Source organism: Dipteris shenzhenensis, chromosome 6 (genome assembly GCF_047967505.1).
Source record: "Dipteris shenzhenensis isolate YYH24624 ecotype China chromosome 6, Dip_SZ_1.0, whole genome shotgun sequence".
In the NCBI taxonomy this organism is placed as follows: Eukaryota; Viridiplantae; Streptophyta; class Polypodiopsida; order Gleicheniales; family Dipteridaceae; genus Dipteris; species Dipteris shenzhenensis.
The window spans coordinates 21,507,903-21,529,811 of NC_141601.1; the positions used below are offsets into that span (position 1 = coordinate 21,507,903).

The 21,909-nt window shown below is 43.9% G+C and overlaps 1 protein-coding gene across 1 annotated transcript; it reads right to left on the reverse strand.

Moving 5' to 3' along the window:
- Positions 1-5,958: 5,958 nt before the first annotated feature.
- LOC147900923 (protein RETICULATA-RELATED 4, chloroplastic-like) lies at positions 5,959-21,376 on the reverse strand. The gene is made up of 8 exons (XM_087375852.1): positions 20,308-21,376; positions 13,619-13,687; positions 7,772-7,903; positions 7,644-7,697; positions 7,450-7,494; positions 6,929-7,068; positions 6,497-6,622; positions 5,959-6,353 (listed from the first exon to the last, which is right to left on the reverse strand). The coding sequence occupies exons 1-8, from the start codon at positions 20,920-20,922 to the stop codon at positions 6,305-6,307; spliced, it is 1,230 nt and encodes a 409-aa protein (XP_087231978.1). The 5' UTR covers positions 20,923-21,376; the 3' UTR covers positions 5,959-6,304.
- Positions 21,377-21,909: the final 533 nt, after the last annotated feature.

Here is a 21,909-nt window from a genome sequence, read left to right on the forward strand (position 1 = left end):
TGCACATACTACTCTGCTTCTTTTGTGTTTTGGATGCTATCATATGCACCAAATGAAATCCAAAATGACCTAGTACATGCACTCTCTACTTACCCGATGCAATTTATGAGGGGTTGTTAAGGATGGTGTGAATTGCACCATCTAGGGAGGGCATTAGCGGCAAACCCTCTAAGGGGTACTCATGTATATATTCATCTTTATGTTCAATACAACATAGTGTGCAAGTAGCTATGCACATATTCATGTTTATGTTCAATACAACATAGTGTACTTGTATCTATATTGTGTGCACCTCTCTCTCTCTCTCTCTCACACACACACACACACACACACATTTCCTACTTCATCAGGGATAGCAGACTTTAACAACCATTTTAGAGGGAGGTGTTTATGAGGTTGGAAATCTCTTTGAATATGAGCACCACGGATCATCCACAGAGTGATGGTCAAACTAAAAGGATCAATCAGGCCATTGAGGATATGCTTTGAGCATATGTAAGTAAACAGCAAACTAATGGGAAACAATATTTTCCCATATTAGATTTTGCATATAATAGTGCTAAACAATCACCTACACATTTAGTCCATTCGTGATGATGTATGGATTTCAACCTAGAGCCCCAATTGCACTAGGACTCGAAAAAGAGAAGGTTTAAGTGACCAAAGACTTTCTTCAGGATATGAATCAAATGCTTAAATTATCTAAAGATAGCATCAAAAGGGCTCAAGACAGAGTAAGAGTTTATTCAAAACCCCATCGTAGAAGGTTGGAGTTTGAAGAAAATGACTAAGTCTATCTTACGGTATCTGAATCTTCAAAATCCCTAAAAAGAGGTATATGTCCAAAGTTGTCTCCTAGGTATTGTGGACCATTCATAATACTTAAGAGAATTGGAGAATTTCCTTACAAATTTTCCTTACCAAAGGGATGTAGAGTACATCTAGTTTTCCATGTAAGTAGGCTAAAAAGGGAAGTAGGAGATGATGATAATCTCATTGGAAATGAAGTCCTAGTTGAACTCTTTGAACCTGCTATATCTCTTGTTGAGTGGAAAGATAGACCTGAAGAGAGTTCAATCTGGAAAAGAGTGAGAAATCTCCAAAAAAGGTTTCCTAGCTTTATTTTCGAGGACGTAAGCCATTCTTAAGGGGAAGGGAATGTTACATCAACTATAATCGCGGGAGCCTATTGCTCGGTTATGGTGAGGTAAAAAACCAAGGGCTCCACAACACTTGCATTATAGAGGGGCTAGAGAGTTTGGGTCTAGGGTTACTCCTAGACCTAGACATTATCGAGGAGGTACATAGGGAAGCCTAGGAGAGGGCTTCAATGCAAGGGGTCCCCTATGGGACACATGGCACCAAGAGAGGAAACCATTTGGCAAGTGCTAAGCTAGGAGGGTAGATTCTAGAGGGAGCGCACGAAAGGAGGTTGAAAAGAGGAACCTCACATGAGAATGGAAACAGGTCGAGCTTAGTGAGAGAATCCGTGGCTAGGAGAAAAAGATTTGGAGCGCCGTCTACTTTAGCAATATTACAAGTTAAGCATAATAGGGAGTGTTAACTATGTGTCAACTTGGACTCAAGTAGCACAAAATGTGTGTGTGGAGTAGCGGCCAAGCTCTGATTGTACTTGCATAAGACTAGGACTCCTACATGCATGTTCTACATGCACATTCTACATACGATTCCTACATGTGAGTTCCACATGCAATTCCTACATGCATGTTCTATATATAGTCTCTACATGCACTTCCTACATGTAGTTCTTACATGCAACTCCTACATGCGCATCCTAGATGCAAGCTCTACATGTAGACAGAGAAAGTCTTACAATTCCTACATGCAGAGAGAGAAGCTCTCGAACTTGTATAAATATCCCATAATGTAATGAAGCCCACATTCTTTAGGCATTGTGTTTATTCTATTTTGGGTTCTATGCAATTGTCTCCATGTGCCCATGCTCCCTTGCCCTCCACGTCCAAAAGCATGTCCTAACCTTGTTTGCTGGTCCCCTCTCCTCCAACCTTGTAACTCCTCCTCTTCCTCTCTTCCCCTCTCTCTCCTCCACCTTGCAACTCTCCTCTCCTTCTCCTCCTCCCTTCTTCTCTCTCTCCCCTACCCCCATAGTGTTACACCTTCTTTCTCTCCCATTCCTATGCTTCCCCTAAACCCTTACCCTCGTAGAGTAGTTTCTCAATCCTTGACATCCAAGACCTATGAGGAAAACGAGTTCTTCACCATGTACTCTACTCTAAACCCTAGATCCCCCTTCTAGCCCTGAACCTCCTTCCGATCCCTGAAACCCCCTTCTAAACCCTCAAACCTCCTTTCAAACCTTGGAACCTCTTTAGATTTGTTGCAGCAAGAAAATAATGAACTTGTGAACAAGGATCCACTATAGGATTCTAATTCACTAAAGGAACATATGGCTACACCAAAGCCCTGCTCCTTGTGCTAGTAGGAGAGGCTTAGGTAGGTAGGATTAGCAAAAATATAATCATATGAGAGGATGTGAGTGACATCTGCTTAGTGTAGACAACAATAGAGAAGTGCATTTATATAGGGCACTGCCCAACCCTTGGATTAGTTGATTGGGCAGTCAGTGGGGAGGATAGCTAGCCAACTAGCGTGGTTGCTTGAACATACGAAGTTTGGCCGACGCGGCTGCTCCCCTACTTGGCCTATAAAAGGCCTCTTCATTAGGCCTTTGTTACCTAGATCTCAAACTGCCCTACTCCTAGCAACCTAGAGTAGCTCCTAATGCTGCCAAATTTTGCAACAACTACTACAGACATCAAGGTCTTCAAGCCCTGCAATAGCTAAAACAAAAAGGATAGCTTTCGTCTATGGAACCTCACAAAATCTAGCGTATAATAACACCTACAACAAAAACCCAAGGAGCCTTAAAGTCCCCATTAAGAGCCTCACAATCAGGCACTACCCTCTTTCGATAGAGAGAGGATTGTGGATTATTGATATCCAAAGAACTACGTGGAAAAATAGGTCCTCAAAGCCACTTGAAGTGGACTAAAAGATTTGATCTATGTAATGAGCTTTAAAAGAATTGAAAATGGTAATGTTTCTATAGAAAAATGGGACGTTTATGGCTAATGATTTCACCTAATTTTCAAGAAATTACTAAGATGATCCCTTCAAATAGTTTGATGAAAGAACTCACCTAATAATCCACTCTAACCTACCCTTAAGCTAAACAAACAAACATATCGAAATTTGGGAGGATATATAGAATGTAAACAACACAATTTGCAAAAAACGGGGAGAGTATCAGAGAAAATTCATTGCCACCAAGCTTGTCAAGAATACTTTATGGACTAAAACGAATCTTTAAAATAAGGTTGGATTTATATTTAATAAAGTAGAAAACGACTTAAAGATGACATGTGGGTCATGGAGGTGCAAAATAAGAAGTTGTTTAGAAGAGACTTTGGGGTCTTGTTGATCAAAAACATTTCAGGACACCCTGGGATAAGGGAGCTTCGAAGACCTGCATTCTATGGCTCAAATTCTTATGGCTGCCTAGACAAGCGGAAAGCCACTAAGATTAAGGTTTATGCAAAGAATTTTGGATGCTACCCAACTGGTGTCCCTTTGTATGTCCCCCTTCATAGTGAAATTTAAGAAATACATTGGTAAACAATTCATTGGTGTCGCTCCTTTTAATTATTCCAACATAATATTAAGGACAATGCTTTCGAGTGGTCGACTATTGTGGAACATCTGGCTATATTTAGATGTTGTTAGCATTGCCTTCCAACCAATGCTATACTTACACTTTCATTTAAAAAGTCACAAACAAGCTTTTGCTGCGTGGAGTTCTCCCATGCCCATTTCTTTTTATTTTTGTGCTCTCTCTCTCCCCCTCCTCCTTCCCTTTCCCTCCCCTTCCTCCCTTTCTCCCGAGTGATAAAGACACTCCTCCTCTACCTCCCTTCCTCTCCCTCCCTCCTGTAGTAAAGGTAGTGCTCATGGATACTTGTACTTTGCTTATTACGACGAGCAACCAAGGGAGATTTGAGTTTTCTCACACCCCTTGAGCCACGTGTCATGATTCTAAGCCCTTGATCTGGTTTCATCTTATGCCCTTGATTTTATTTGATGTTAAAGCTAAGATTTTGACTAAAGTACTAAAAGCATATAGGTGCTTTTCACAATGAAAAGACTACATAAACGTTTTAAACCTATTCGATTTGAAGAGATGGTCTACTTGATTTGCAAGTTTTGGCTTATTGACATGTGAAGCTTTGGAGAGCCTCGCAATGACCTTGTGCTCTACTCTCACAAGCCTAAAAGCTCAACTTACTATAGTGATCAAACTCCCATTTTCTCGAGATTCAAGAGGCACGTAACACTGGCTAAGTAAAGAGTAAGAATGTTACCTACTCTATTTCTAACTTCCTATAATGATAGTTGTCTTTTTCTATTGTCCAGAGTCTACTGAACGATCTAAGAATGTTGGAATCATCCCGCTCAAAGACACGTAAATTCTCTTAAGATCACATTGACAAGTTTTTCGTATATTATCTCTCGACGTTCGACTACGATTAAGTCTATTGACATTCAGATAATATGTCAATTTCTTATCCATTTGCGAGACTTATCCTCGACGCTAATATTCTCGACGTTATCTCAACACCCAAGAAAGGACCCATTCCCTCGGATTATAACTCTTTGGAAAAGAAAGCGCGCTGCCTCCCCACCTCCACTATGTGGTTATAATAATTATATATTATATATTATAATATAACATTTTCAATTGCTGATCCATTTAAAATTTTTTATTTTCAATCTAAATTCTTACAACATTCCTCTCGTTTAATGCAAGTTATCGATGCGAGGGAGAAGGAAATCCAAAATGGATGCAAGATGAAGGATGGCTACACCTTTATTCATATGGTTGTAGTCCATGTGACAATATTGTAAAAATTGCAACGAGGATCAATTATTGTATCGCTTTATTCGTATATTCGTTGGACTTCAGCTTCCAAAATATGAAAATCACAAAATCAATAATAAATCACAACCCCTTACATTTGCACGGAGGACCCAAATTTGCAAGGAGGATCGGGTCCTAATGGACCGTGTGTCGCATCTCATATCCACTATTCTACTCATTCTCTTTTTTTCTTAAATAATTGATAAAATACTAGGATTCAGCTTCAAATTCAAGTTAGTAGTTACTTGCTTCACGATGGAAAGAGTGCATGTTGCAAATCTAGTTTTAATGCCGTTTAGTTGGATGCTTGGCAACTCACCGTGCATTAGTGGGTTGCTCAGGCCAAGAGGAGATAACCTTATCAATGCATGTCTCTAGTCAAACACACTAGCTTTATGGAGGGCATATTTCTTGCATGAACATTTGAAACTGGCTTGAGGAGCTTCGTTAATCTTATCCTCTCTCCCTCCCAGGAGATAACCTTATCAATGCATGTCTCTAGTCAAACACACTAGCTTTATGGAGGGCATATTTCTTGCATGAACATTTGAAACTGGCTTGAGGAGCTTTGTTAATCTTATCCTCTCTCCCTCCCAAGCAGCCTAAAACCGAGAATGCAGCCACCCAGGCGGCGTGGCAGATGATGATGCAAATGTTCACCTCATTGAAGAACCTTGTGGCTGTGGCAAGCTCTAGTATGTCCGCTATGTTTCGGGCAGTTATTTACGAATTTACTGCACAGTGAGAGAGAGAGAAAGAGAGAGAGAGAGAGGGTAATGAGCGCTATTTTCCTTCACAGCATATCCCATTAGCGAGAGCAGACAATTGAGAGTTTGTGGGTAGCCTGGTGTCTTTGAAACTTAAAAAGTTCTGTGTAGAACGCTGAATTGACTGAAAATTGACCAATGTAGCAAAAATCGGCAAATGAATGTGTGTGTGTGTGTGTGAGAGAGAGAGAGAGAGAGAACAAAAAAGTGTGAGAAAGAGAGAGAGAGAGAAGTAACGCACTACCCTCAGTGGAGGTAGTTCAAAGGAGCATTCAGAGAGAGAGCGCACGGTGAATTCTTGTTTGAAATAATAATTCAGCCGGTCTCTCTCTCTCATTGTGTCATTGGGTGAGACCTTGCCGTCTACCTTTATGCTGTCTCGTCCTGTACAGCAGCTATCACAAAACTTTAGCCACTGCTGCAAGTTGCCCAGCCAATGCCACATGACCATTTTTGTTGCTCTTACAGGACTAGACTCGTGGCGTCTTTACGTTGACAATTGATGGGAAACTTCATCCTTAGCTTCCACGCCAGGCTAGATTCCTGATGTCTGCAACTTATCTAAAGTGAGTTTTCACAATCAATCCTTAATTTTCTGAACACCCACCCAGCGGGCATAGTCAACCCACCTGTTGAACACACGTTAACAGGACAGTTAGCTTCAGATATATGCTTTGGAGGGTTTGAGCACGCTTGTACTGATTTCAGCTAGTCGTGAATAGAGTTCTAAATCAAAATCACAAACTAAAAATTATATGTGCTTCGGGCTCACATCAAAGACCCCAGAAAGGTGTTTCCTGTCCGAATAACAAAACAGAGTGCACTCAGGACTAGCTTGTGGCTATGCAACCAAGGCTCCAGAACTCGTTGCTCAACAACGCCCGCCAAAAATTGGTACCTGATTGAAAATAAAACAAAGCAAGATCAGCATCTGTGTTATTTGTAAAAGAGGAGGGTAGCATCTACGAATACTGGGGGCACAAATTTTTGCAAATATTGCCAAATTTGAACACTTGCAGCATAAAATATTCAGTTTACATAGGGGTGAGCCTACTCACATAGAAGTTCCAATCCAAGAAGCAACAACTAGCATAGGGAATCTTTGTAAGACAAAATGATCCCCTTACGAACTTTCATGGTATAAAAGGTCGAAACACTCACTTTAAAGACCTCATGCATGTGTGGGGAGGGGATAAAAGTATACCTCAAGTTGCTAGAGACTGCAGCATAGAAGCCATATGCTACACTCATAGATATAATTGGCACATCCTCTGACTCTCCAGCATAGTTTTTATTGATGATCTTTCTCATACTTATGAGAATATTTGTTGCTGACGTACCAACCTACACCACAAAAATCCTGTTGAGTACAATTTGTGAGGGAAAATAAACAGACAATGCCTTCTAGGGTTGGGAACAAGAAAGGGATTGAAGAATGCATACAAAGAAGCTGATTCCAGGAAGCAGGAGAAATATAAAAGGGAGGGATCAAGGATGAAGACCAAAACTAGCCCAAACTATTCATCTGATATGGATCATGTTGGCTCAATCAAATATCAGAGGAACAGTTTGCACTCATGCATGACGAGCGAATTGCGAGTCATTGGTATATATTGAAGCTGAGTTTACACAATGACTGTTCAACAGCTTATACAAGAGAGAGAAATATAAAAACTGTGTATAGAACTTTGCTTAAGAGGAGACTGAAAGCAGAGTGCAACTCACAATAGATGCAGAGCCTGCCACACAGAACAATTTTGCACCATTTCGCTGTCAAATTTGAAACCAATCCAGTAAGAAATGTCTTCCAAATCCTTATGTCATTCAATCTGTACTATAAAAAGGATAGAAGTTTCCAGATTAACCCAACAACCTTGAGAAAGGCATTCATCAGTCAGGCTTGGCTAAAGACTTCTTACCACAATAGCACCAAATCGTTGTACAAGGGTGTAAGATGTTCCCGCAAATGCAACCTAAAAAGTTCACACGCTTAATAAACATCCATCAATTATTGTGATGCACGAAAACAAAATTGTCTTTAAATCACCTGGAAAGCATTATCGGGACACCTTCGGAAAAACATTTGAATTCTTCCAGATCCCTTGGACACAAGAGGCCGAATAGGAGCAGTAGGTGCAGGAAGAAAGACGAGCATAAAATCTGCAATTATTGCCATCATCTAGATACAAAATATGTAAGTTCTCTCTCTCTCTCTCTCTCTCTCTCTCTCAACCTGTGCTACCTAAAACCTCAGTGTAAAACGGATTGTCTCATGGAGTTTTAGTTTGTTCTGCCACACCATATGAGAACATGTAATAGTCAAGTGCATCTCTACAGCCATAACCTGTTCAAGCAGTAACCAAAACCTAAACTCGCACAGGTGTGCAAGAACAGATCACCAGCCAGCTAAGGTGATCATCCTCGTACTTCCTCACAGTTTCTAGACTGTGTCACTCTCTTGACCCAGGTTCAACACCTCCCATAAGACAGCTTGAGGGCTTCTCACATGTCATATGACACTCTAGGCCCTCTAGGTCCTTTCAATGGACTCTGCTATTACTCAACCCAAAATTCTTTATGGTCTTCTACGAGCCAAGCTGGCAAATGGCCTTCTACTCTACTTCATCCTTATACTTGGCTGGTCATTGCCTGCTGCCCTCTAGCATAGGCTGCCACACAAGGCCTCTTGGCTTTCCTAGAGCTCCATTGAGTTCTTTGTTGGCCACTCTTGGGTTTTTAGAGTCTTCACAAACTCAAATATGCAAGTGATTCTCTGCATCTTTGGCTTTGCTGTACTCCAACCCACACTAGGAAACCTTTCTAGGCATTACCAAGCTTGCCTTTGAAGCTCTTGAACAAGCTGATTTCCATAGCCACAACAAGCTGATGCATCATCAACTAGCAGTCAATATTTTTGCATAGTATGCATGCAATATAGAGGGCACTAATTAGACAATAGTTCTGATGCTGCTTTCACGTCTGTCTTGCAACTCCTCTTGCTCGCTGTGGAAAAGGGGGGAGGGGCAGATTAGAGAAAGGGGCTAGAAGAGTGGAAGGGAGAGAGAAGAAGGGAGAGAAGGAAGGAGTGGGGTTAGGAGGGAGAGAGAGAGAGAGAGTAGGCTGCAAGAGGAGGGAGAGTAGATAGGACTTAGAAGGCACATCAAAAAGTACATTGCACAAGAGGGGAGGGCACTTATATAGTACACCTTATCCCCTTTTCCCTCTCTATCTTGCAAACACTCCCAATACTAATAATACTAACCCCCACTTAACTTGGCCAACTTTCGGCCTTCATTACAACAATCCCCGCTCAATATAATTTTGTCCTCAAAATTGCAAGTGATGATGGTTGAACTCCAAAACTCTCTGCTGTAGAATAAACATGCTCCAACATACAGGCCACCTTGGTCACAAGGAAAAGTAGGATGGTTCTTTGCCCTAGATGTTGTGGCACCTCCTGGATCATGTAAACGTTACATCCCACCTAGCATGCCCATCATCAAGAAGCTCCACAATCACATAGCCATTGCTTGTCTCCATGTAGTCTGTGCTGTCCCTTTTTGCCTTTATTGGGTGCATTCATTACTTTTTCATATATCCACTGCATCTCTGGCAATGTTGTCTTGCCCAAACGCAACAAACTGAAAATCATCTTCATTATAGATGCTATATTCTTTTTTTTTTGCAAAAAAGAGACTTCTATTAAGTATTAAAGAAAACCGTTAGAGCAAGCTCCATACGGGAATACGGGATACACCATGCAATGCATGAAAAGCGCAAGAGCCAAAAAGAAAGGATTGGGGCTGATAGTGCCATCTCAATCCAGTAGCAACCTCCGAGAAAAAGGGAGAACCCCTCCAAACTCGAAGAAATACAGTCCTCCTAGAAGAGGCTGCCTGTGAAGGGCCCTACATGCTAGCCCATATGGCTATCAAAGTGTGAACCATGTCACTCCAAATACCCGTGAACACAGGACCTGTGATGGGTGTATCTGGGTGTCATCCAAGGCCTCTGTGCATCTGGCTCTCCAAATGTGCCAAGAGGAAATGCTAGCCAAAATCTCCCAAGAGGTGTCCACTAAAACATGTGAAGCTCTGAAAGGAATATGTGGTACATCCTGAAGAGAGCAGGGCTCTATCCCCTGTCGGCGGATCGAGAGTGCCCAAGAAGAAGGCTTGAGAGTGCCCAAGAAGAAGGCTCACCCTTATAAAACACCTGGGGCCCAGTAAGGGATAACCATGCGACCGAGCCCCAAGTCATGAAGAAAAGGGAAGTATGAAAAATGCTGAGTATCCGAGCAACTCCTTTCCAAACAATTCTCGCTTGATTGTAGTCCCAAAGGCAATGTCGCACTGACTCCCCTGCAGAATTACAGCGAGGGCAAGTGGGATCAGCCCCAAATCGTGATCTCCACAGGTTCACTGCAATCCCTCCATGAATAGAAAGCCAAAAGAAAAATGTGATCTTTCTATTTCTGAGGGATTTCCAGAGCCTCCTCCAGAAATTCCTACACAAATCTGCAGTAATGAAGAAGCTATCCCAACGGGGGGCTCTGGAGGGAATCGAACCTCTATTGCTCAGCTGAAATCTCCTGGCATTACCAACCGTGAAACGAAAGAAGGGAGTCCCCCTCTCTCGGTGCCCATGATCTATCCACTCCCACTCTCCTGGGTCCCACTGCAAGCACCTAATAGGTGCACCTCCATATAACCACCACATCCAAGATCCCAGGGCCAAGAGCAGAGGGTCGGGGTCTAAGTACCACTACAAGCCCACTCCATGGTCCACAAAACAGATGCTATATTCAGGCTCAAACTGTTCCATAAATTATTGTACTTCAACATTCCATGGATCTTAATCCCTCACATGTAAGGCCTTCAACTCTGGCTGTAATTTCCTTACAGTCATGACACCTATGAGGTCTTTGAAAGCTGGCCATGTGTAGGGCTTCCAAGATGAAATCCTCATGTTCAACCCGGTAAGGGCATGGTGCATGTCACCATAAAGAATCTTGCCCTCATCATCCATTGGATATAATCTGAAATCTCCTTCCAAAACCAAGAGCCATTCTTCCTGCTTATTAGGATTCCTCATTTCTTCTTTAAATCTGTGGTCTGTCAAAATATCTGTTAATTGGCGACCACACTCTTGTCCAACCAGCCTCCTGCCATAATGTAAGAAAAGACAACTTATCCCTGACCACAGATGGTAGGCCCATGTAGCATGGTGCACATTTGACAAGGGAACACCAATGTCCCACTCACCCTGCAAACCCATGTGCGTATTGGGCATATGGCATCCTTCCACATAAATATGTCCAGGCTACATTTGAGGTGTATACTCTAAGCAGAGCATACTGTCTGATTGAGATTGAGGCCAACTTCTCTCATGGGCATTAAATACATCCTATAGGAAAGGCTCTCCCAAAAGCATCCACACGAGGCTGGGATGTGCCAAATGGCAGTAGTGAAGACTGGCCTCTATCCCCTGACTCAAGGATACCACCCCTTGGAAGAGTCACTGGTGGAAGTCTCTGGCTGAAGTTTCCCATGGGCAAGATCATAGTGGACTGCTCACTTACAGGCTTCCCACAGATGGAAGGATCTGGCTGGTGTGTAATAAATACTACTCACCTCCGCCTTGAAAACTTTGTCCTCAAAGTTTCCATGCCTTAAAGTATCAAGTGTAAGTGCATCCAAGTCCTTACCTTGCTGGTCAACATCTCCATCTTGATTTCCATCATATATAGCCTTATCATTGCTTGGCTCATCTGTATACTCCGAGATAGTCACACTTGCAAAATGACTAGAGCTCTTCTTAATCATTGCTTGCTCTTTAAAAAAAAACTTCTTGTTTGCATGACCTTAGTCTTGCTCTGACGTCGCCACCTTGGCATTCAAGCTTTCAACAGCTACAGAATCTTCCTCCATTGAGTCATTGGACTCTATGCCAGCTGCTCATTTAGATAATGCAGGTTAATGCAAATCCTCTTCAACTAGCACTCTGCTACTGTGTTCAAGGGATCACAAGCCCTTCTACAAGATTGTTGCTAATTTGGAAGGCTTTGGCAGTTCCTCACCCAATAAACTGTGGAGTCTCTGCAACCTTTGCAGCACCCAAACTTAGTCAAAACCACTCGACGACTCAGTGAGGTCTGACTTGCCACACCTTGTCTACTTGAACCTGGACCCTCGATGTCCTTTCGACCAAATCTAAATCAAGCTGAGGCGTATGGCTAAATTCTACAACGGCATACCTTGTATCTAAAAAACGTCGTTGGAGTGTTCTAGATCGAGCACTATATGTTACCTCAACCTACTCAATTGCTTGCCCTGCCATCACCAAAATGTAATGCAATTCGTTGAAGCCTCGAGGTCTTGGAAGCAACTTGCACATGGAATCGGTGGGCAACCATTACAAGAGACGATGATGTATGAATTGCACAATTGGGAAGGAAGACTCAATCCATGACCTAGCAACACCGTGATATGTATGGTTCGTTGGTGGATAATGATTCCAACGGCTAGTCAGCCCCGTTTGAGGATAGATGGGTTTCATTAGGAAAGAAGCCTATGTATACTCTCTTTGTCCATAATGTTTATATAATTTCGAAGGTATTTGAAATCTTCTTATAATTCCATAAAACTTCTAAGAGACTTGGAAACTTGTCCATGTAAATAATTTAATTTCTTACTTCTTTGGATAGTCTCCTTCACTTATTGAAGGAAAGATTTGGTTTATGAACTTTATGGACAACTTTCACATATCTATCTAAATGAATCCAAGAACATATTGAAACTCATCCTTTGAAAACACAACACATGGAGTTTCAATCTCATGGCAGTCACTCACAAGGTTGAAAACCATAAACTTAAACATGCATAGCAAGGACTAGCTACCATGACATCTAGTCACTCACAAGGTTGAAACCATTAACTCCATCATGCATAGCAAGGCCTAGCTTTCTACTATGACATCCCCACCAACGCCATCAGAGCCCAACAATGGGTGTAGACCATAGTATAACCATATGCTCACACAGACATATGCACACACCCACACATATGTAAATTTATACAAAGATCTTCACACTGAGTTTCTGTAAATACTCCAAAAGTGAAGGGCACACCATCTATGACAAAGGTGAGTGAAGGCTAATCAAAAAATGCTTGTGATGACTACAATTTCATTTTAGTCTCTCCCAGACGATCAATTCTAAGCAAAAAATGCTTGGACAATCTAGCTGATAAGGCAATGCACCACTTTTAGGGCTGCGTCCGATTTGTGAACGCAGCCCCGTCAGCTGCAAAACTGACCTCATGTATCTTGTTTTTTCGAAGTAATATAATCAACACTGTTTTTTCGGCAAAAAAAAAAAAAAAGGCTTGACAAGGCACTAAGAGAGTGGCCTATGGTGGTATGGGAGACTACAGATACTATCTAGGGATGCATCACAATTGCAATAAATTGGAATCTATTTCTAAATTGAAATTCTTATGTATACCAATAGGCCATTGACTAGACATTTGGTATATCGAAGTATATTGTGCTCCAGGGGAGCAAAGAAGCAAAAATAGGGTCATGTCATGGATTTGCTTCAAGGCCAATTTTATGTAGAGCTCTGATCACTGTACTTATGGCCAATTTGACCAAGGTATTGGTAAACTTGTCTACAACTGCCTTTCCGGAATTTTATTGATGGATATTTGTATGTGTTTATAACATCTAACTTTGTTTTTAGCAAGTGTTTCTAGTAACCAATTCTAGATGAGTCGCTAATCCAATACCATGGATGTATATTGATGAAAAAAATGTCCATGAGTTCTTTGCCAAGACTTCGTAGAAAAATGATTGCATTACAATACAAGAGACAACCAAAGTTAGATGATCATACCACATCAGCAATGACAAAATCCAGTTCTTTGATAAAGTTCTCCCTTCGCCGCTCCCATTCAGCTGTTGTCTGAACATGAAACCCCTCTTTTTTTTTAATATATAATTTCGGAATCAAATATGAAATTTTGTCTTTTCTATTGTCAATCTCTACAAAGGTAACAATGCTCATTAGATCAAAATAAGATAGTAATAATGATAATGAATGTACACAGACAATCCATGGGCCTAATAGATAGCCTAATGCAAAAACCATATGTTATAGTATTCTCCAATTTACTATGGACACACAATTGCGCATTTGTGATCTATTGTACTCACTTTATATTCAGATAGAACTCTGTATTACTAATTAGCATAATTAACTCAGTGCTTTTAAGAACTTTGTTCCAACTCGAAGAGCCGAATTATGTGGTGATTTTAGCATTTTTTGTACATTATTCACGAGAGGTGCATATGCTTCCCTCTCATTCCCCTACTTTGCTGCACACAAAGATAGCCTTCCCTTAGATCACAAGCTATGATAGGCCCAAGCGAATGTGTCAACTCAACTGCCAAAAAGATTCCACCTAGGCTGATAAAATGATTCAAACAATGAGAATGGTGATACCAAATAGGTGTACTACGAGGCTTTGTAATCACCCACTTAGGGAGGGATCAGTTGGAGAGCAGTCTAATAAGTTTCTTGAAGTGGTATGCAGCTAAGTGCTGGAGATTTCAAGACTGAATGCCAACTGAGGGGCAAATTGCCCCTTATATAGGGCTGGAAAACATGCCGCCCTGGCAGGCCGCTTTGACTAACCTAACCAGGCCTAGACTGACCTACTCGTCAGCTGACCCATCTACGTGGTCGGTTGATTGACCTGCTTGGTTGGGTCGGATGACCCGACTTGGTCAGCCATGAGGACTGACCTTGGGTGAACCGGTGGGCCTGCCAATGGGCTCCTGTAATGTTGCGTTGGGATGTTGCGATATGGTGACTATGTAGCTAGTTGTCACTGCCACCTATGTATGAAAGAGTTTGGTTCAAATCAATAGACTTTGCATATCTTTCCTGTGGGGAGGGGATGCAAACCATCATAAGGTTCCCCAGGTAAAGTAGGAGGTCTGGGGATTGTAGACGTGGGCAAATCTTCTGCTAGATTTATGGGACAGTGGATCTTAAAAGCGTTGAAAGAGCCAGACTCGACTTGGGCCACGCTAATACAGCAGAGTCAAGCTTCGCAGGTGCAAACACTGGCAACACACCCCGGTGGGTCCTGTTCTTTTTGGCAGAGAAGAATGTGTCGCTAAAGGATTGGATCTTTGGAAGGCTATGTTGGCATCTTGGGAATCAATGAGAATAACTTTTGTTAATCCAATCCGAAAATGTGAAGACAATTGAAACAGAAAATTACAAACCCAATGCAAAAAGTTTGATGCAAATCCGATGCTCGAGCACGAAGTTAGAGAATTTTTAGAATCAGTATAACCATTAGATAATTAGAAGTAGAGTGTGATGATCAACATATGTGGATGTGCATAGGGAAATTCATTTTATGAGCCATCATAAGGGAGAATAATGTCTGGGCCAAAGTATTACATAATTGAGATTTCAAGATCATGACAACCCACATTGATAGCACTTGGGGAAGCTGCTGCTGCAGCCTGTCACTTGCAGCTCCTGCTCCCTCTTCAATTTCTAGCCTCAACTCGTGCACCCTCTCATCCCTCTTCGCTCCTGACCATTTCTACCCGTCTGCTTGCCTTCCTCACGTTTCTGCCTCCCATTCTTGCCCGTCAGCCCTCCCATTTTCCGCTTCTTAGCTCACGTTTTTTACCTACCTTGCACGTATTTTTCCGCCTCCTATTTTTGCTTGTATAGATCTGCAAGTTTTCGCACATTTTCTCTCAATTTTCTTCGCATTCATTGCACTTCAACTCTTTGGTCCGCCTCTCCCAAGTCACTCTGTCCCCTTAAACTACCATGCTCACACACTCGCATTCCCTCACACACACGCCTATGCACTCACATTTCATCTTAGTCTTTCCACTCACAGCATCCACTTACACTCACTCATTTTTCTACTAATACACTCAGCCTTTTTGCGCTCTCTCTCTCTCTCTCTCTCTCTCTCTCTCTCTCACACACACATGCATGCACCTTGATTCACACTCATACTCACCAACGCAATCACACTAACATCCACACACTACTATGCTTTCCCTTTTCCTGCGACCTGCAAGTGAAAGATGGACTACTAAAAGGTTTCAAGTTGGCCTCACATCAAAGGACAAGCTGCAGTAGCTTCAAAAGGACGTGGATCTTGGGAGCTCCACTATCCCCTTCACAAGCACCATGGATCCAACCCTTCAAGGACCCCAGCTAGAGACTAGATGCTTACAGCCCTTCCCCAGGTCCTCTCTCTACACCTCTCAGATATTCAGTTACCAAGGGGACGTTTCTTCTAAGTGGTCTTAATTCTCCTGGAGTCGCAGTTGTTGGTCCCTTCTTAGTAGGGTTCGACCCCATGGAAGCGCATAGGCAGGTCACCTCTTTATTCATCAGCTAGTCTTCCTCAAGATTACCCGACACTTGGCCAGATTGGAGCCTGCTTCTTCTGTAGCAGAGGCAGTCAGGGCTGACAGGATTAGGGTCATCGTTGTTGATCCTAACATCTCGAATGGCCATTTCAAGCTTCAGAGACCAAATGGCTCTCTTTTTTACAGAGTTGAGATTTCACGCCAGTCAAATTTATAGACTATTTGGCCTTTTCGCCACCTCCCTTCCACAACGTGATCCTGTGGCACCCCCTGCTTCCCTTATTATCCCTAGTCAAATATGGGTTGTGGCCCCAATCCCTGCCCGAGGAGGTTCTTCTCTAGACCTTCGATGGTGGGAGGAGTTCAACCAAAGAGTCGAGATCTCTGACATCCCAAGGTAGTACCTCATGTGCAGACAGATAGGGCACCTTGTGAGCTCCTATCTTGCAGTGGAGGTCGCCCTTGCCCCCACTTGCAGCCTCGACTAGGACATCATCAAGAGGAGAGAGGCAAGAGGATAGATCTCCCCACATATACAGACAATGGCAGAAGTCTCACATCCTTACCATCTAAGGATGTTTGGACTTGCATGGACCACAAGACGCCTGCCAAGAGAGCCACAAATTGTGAGAGACGTGCAGTGCGGAAGTATACATGAGAGATAGAGAGAGAGAGAGAGAGAGAGAGAATCGACTCATGTATGAGGCGATGGTAACTATATATACAGCAAAGGAATCAAGCAAACAAGGAGGACATGATGCTCCAGAAGATGTGTCCAGCAATGGAGGGGAGCAGTGGCTTACATAGCCTGCCATGTGGTCAACGCAGGGTCAAAAAACCGACCAGGCTTGGTCGGTTGACCCAATCAAGTTTAAGGCTAAAATGACCTGGCTGGGCCATGCAGCCCTCCCCACAGCCTTGGAATAGGCCTCTACTCAGAGGAATTCCTAGCTTGAATTCCACTCACTATGAGATGCACGTAATTCCGGTATCCTCCCTGCAGCTCATGGTGAGCACAATAATCTGAAGAAGCAAGCCGAAGAAGATGCAACCATGGACCCTCCAGCACCTTGGTGAAAGCACCAAAATTCACCTTGCATACTAAAATTCACCTTGCTGAAAGCAGCAATCAACCTAGATCCTCGAACTATAAATGCCACCTCGAATAGAGAAGGAACTTCCTCAATTGTGATTTCCCAAGCCAGTCGCACTGAGTTCCCAGTGGGGTATAATGATCTGTGGTACACACCACAACCTGTATCCTCCCGTAAACACATAACGTACAGGGACTCTGGACTTCGAACACCGATACACACCTGGTCCATATTCTCTGCGCCACCAAGCACCGACCAGGGTTTAGGCCATTTTAGTTCCCAGTGGGGTATAATGATCTGTGGTACACACCACAACCTGTATCCTCCCGTAAACACATAACGTACAGGGGCTCTGGACTTCGAACACCGATACACACCTGGTCCATATTCTCTGCGCCACCAAGCACCGACCAGGGTTAAGGCCTAAAATGGCCTGGCCAAGTGGCCGGGACATGCAGCCCTCACATCCTTGGAATAGACCTCTACTCAGAGGAATACCTAGCTTGAATCGGGCTGGCACACTAACATCAGCGCTCACTCACTATGAGATGCTCATAACTCCAATACAAAGAACTGATGAAGCCGTGCATATCGCTGGCAACATGTGAGCAGTAGTAGGCAGAGAGGGCCCCCCCTCGGAAGTGACCTCAAACACATAAGAGAGTTTTTCTTTAATCTTCTGGCAGATCTTCTCCCCTCAGCACAGGGCTTCCAGATGCCTGAGGATACTACCCGGGGCCACATGTAAGCATTGCACCATCATCCCTCCCACCTCTCCCCCTTGCCTCCACACCCCCTCCTCTCTCTGCCCCACTGCACTCCCCCCCCCTTTCCCCCCACCGCCCCTCTCCCTCCACCACTGCCAGCAAACAGGTACCTCCAACAACCACCCTCCTTGATATTTGGTATTATATCATTTACACCTTGCGTGCCACATGGGAGCTAGGGACGATATTCTCGGAGGACCACTAAAACGTGTATACATTTTTGCAAGGTTTCGTTTGCAAGTGTATTCTACACATCCATGGATCGAGGCATTTATTGGTTGTATAGGCCATCACCTGATTATTGGCCCCTATTTCTGAGATTTCCTAGACAGTGAGCTGGGTTCTCTAGAAGCAGGTTCTACCACAGCAAGAACTTCCTTTTACTTTCTTCCACGATCAGTGCCACACAGATAGCTGATGGCGTATGGTTGGTTTTCTCTCAAAGCATTAATAGAAGGTTCTTTACTTTAGGTGGAAAAAAAAAGTTGGGTCTGGCCATCACCAGATACCCCCCTGTACAATTGTCGGCTCCCTCAATGAAGGGCTATTCTATTACATCTTGGTTCCAGGGCGGACTGAGACTATGTAAGGTTGCTCATGACTGAGGCTGATTCGATAGACTAGAGGGAAGCTGATCCCATGATAGGATGGAACATGAAGAGGCTAGAGTGACAGTTGAGCTGCACTAGAGGCTGAGACATCTCTGTTCGAGAGGCTAAGGCATCTTTGCTTGGACTTTCCATCTTATTCAGCTTAATCACCTTTGTTGAAGAGTGACCGAACTGTGCACTTGACAACGCCAAATAATTTCTTCTAGATCAAAAAGATTTTCCATTGTGAACTTCCATGATTTTGGTCACCATGTTAGTTCTGTGGTTCAAATAGTCATAAATCTAGGTGCAGATGGCTCATCAAGTGGAGCAATCTGGCTGAAGCTTCAGTAGCAAGTTTTGGAGACATGTTCTGTCAAAATATTCTGAAGTGCTTGAGCATAGAGGGTGAATAGACAAAGGGGGAGACTACACACCTCCTGGAGATTGTTGTGCACAATGGCACGGTCTTCGAGGAGATTGAATCTCAGTTAGTCCGACTCAGAGGCACTTGTTCACGACCCCCCAAAAGGTTCCCAGATTTTTTAGACTAAAGATTGAGGCGGTGGAGCCAATTAAGCACTTCTGTGTCATAGACTGAGGAGCAACTTGCAGATGAGGATATTGTGAAGCGTTTTGAGGACTCTGGGATTTAAGATCCTGAGTAGAGGAGGATGTTGTGAAGCTATTTGAGGATTCAGGGATTTAAGTTCCTTAGAGCTAGGAGATCTCAAAGGTGGCTAAACCCAGCGTCAAGGTTTCTGAATGATGAAGTGATGGAGGACTTCTCTAACCGGGATCAGAGGAAGGATTGTGCATACTTCACAAGGCAATGAGCGGGCTAAACAGGCCCTGAGACCTTGGTACCACATGAGGATGTGTCTCGCTCATAGTCTTTGGATGCCTACTTGTTTCTTGTTTTTTTGGATAACAGAAGGACTCGATCATTAAAGTCACGCCACCTAGAGTTCAGTTATCTCAGAAATATATCGGACCAATAGAGATGGTGGAGGACAGCAGGAGCGGTTTCAGTAGTGGAATTTGTAACATCCCGGTTACCACCAGTCAAAGTGAAGAGGTACTCTGATGTCTCCAGAGTCCATACGTTTGCAGAAATCTGCTTTCTGTGAGTACTTTGACGCAGCATGAGATTGAGGTCAATAGGTGACCACGAGGTTATCATCAGGTTGCAAGGCACAGAGGAGGGAGCTTTCTGTCAGATGACATCTTTGTTAATCCAAGGCAAATCACTCCAAGTTGTACAGTGAATTTTATCATATCGCCTATGGCAATGCTTCACAGGTACACGAGACTGCGCTAGTGGATGGATTTACATCAATGATAGGCACCTCAGGCCTGCATGGAGAGCAATTAACACTGGCTGCATTTCCGAAGGGGCTACCTTTTTAGTCAAAGCTCTGCTTGAGTTCGCAAAAAATAACTTCAAGGTCAAGTTTATGGTTAATGACTTCCTGCCATTCATTGGAGTTATTTTCTATCTAGAATTCTCACGTCTTAGAGAAATTTAGGGAGTAGAAGATGCAAGGCAGAGCGCCGGAGACTCCACTGTAGAGGCATGTGATGCCTCCTGCAAGAAGATTACGCTCTTAGCTTTCTAAACATTGCCACAATTTTCTGGGTGAAAGCAGACCGACAACCTGATTTCAAAATTGTGTGGATCACAGCGCTACTTGTAGGATGCACATTCTTTCTAACCTTTGTGACAGTTCCGATTCCGCACTCGATCGCAACTTTGGTCAGGAAAAGGTCGTCCGCTAGAAGCCTTTCTTTCAGTCCTCCAAATTGAAGCAACCACCTGAAAAAAGGGTTCTTTTCCAACTCACAAAATCGGCGAACAATGGCTGCCGGAATCCTGCCATCTTTTATCGCGTTCGCAAGATCAGCAGGAATATCGTTAAGCGACTTCCCAAAACTGGCCAGTGCCAACATTGCTTCTGATCTGTTGGAATTAGTTTCCGCGCCATCGTCGTCCTTCCCATCTCCACTACCTCCCCCTCCGCCTCCGCCTCCGCGAGAGCCAACCCCGTCATCGTCCCCGCCTCCCGAGCCCCCAGAATCTGTCCTGATGTCGGCAGCCGAGGACGCTTGAGTGACGAAACCGGGAAATGTTTTGACGGGCCATGCTGAGATCTGAGGCAGGCAAGTACGGAAGGCTTGGGACAGAGATGGCTGCGAGAGCGATGCAAAGGCAACACCACGGTACGAGAAAGGACGGACGCAGCGAACAGTGAAGGGAAGGTTGGCGGGAGGCGGAATGAGAGAAGGGGAAGGGGTAACTGGGGAGCGAAGCTGCAGGTTAGAGAGCGCCATGGGAAGGTTCTCAATGGTGCGTGAAGCGATCTTCGTCTCTGTTCCTTGCGTCCCTCCTTCGCTCTTCCTCGTCCCCCGACGTCCCCGAGCCTTTCCCCCTCTCCTCGTGCTGTGTTGAAGGCTCCTCTATTTCCAGCGGGAGATCGATCGGCGGTGCTTCTACCTCTCACTTCGCTGAAGAGGTTGCTGTGTTGATGCTCCTCTGCTTCGAGCGGACGCTCCTTCTACCTCTCCTTCGCTGAAGAGTTGCTCTTCAGCGCTGGATACGTCTCCAAAGTAAGATCAGCTCCCTCTCTTTGCCTGTCGTGCGTTCTTGTTGCTCTACGATGGCAATGCCGCTCTTGCTCGCTCGCTCTCTCTCTCTCTCTCTCTCTCTGCAATTCACTGCAACCTCGCCATTTCCACTGCCGCGCCCTCTGTAAATATATATTCTACTAAGTTTTTTTTCCATCCCGGCGCGCCCCATGGGATGTGAGGCTTCTGTGCTGCAAGCGAGCAGTTGGTGCGTCGCGTGCGATCCAACCAATTCCTCGTTGCCCCACCTGGCGCTTCGCGAGTGTCTTTGCTCCTCCATGATGGTGACTACGTTAAATATTCTGGTGAAGAGATGCTGAGCCAATGCAAGCAACTGTGTCTGGCAGATCGCGTGGAAAAGCGAGCGGATTAAGAGCTTTATATAAGAGATGTTGTCATCGCGTTGAGCGACCGGAGTGCATTGCATGCACGCAAAGTTGGTATTGTATATTCCAGATTCCGAGTATCTGAACCTCGCGGAATATACTTTTGTCAAAGCCTTCCCCGGGAGATTCCAATTTCCCATTCTGAGAGACACGTGCCACCTATCACCTTCCTCATCTGGGCCCCCCTTCCTAACAACTTAGAGCTCGTTCTCGCTTGTGGCAAATTTGCCACCGCCTACATTCACTTCTAGAATCACGGTGCCCCAAGGTAGCAACAATAGAGCACCTTGTGACAAAGACCGAGATT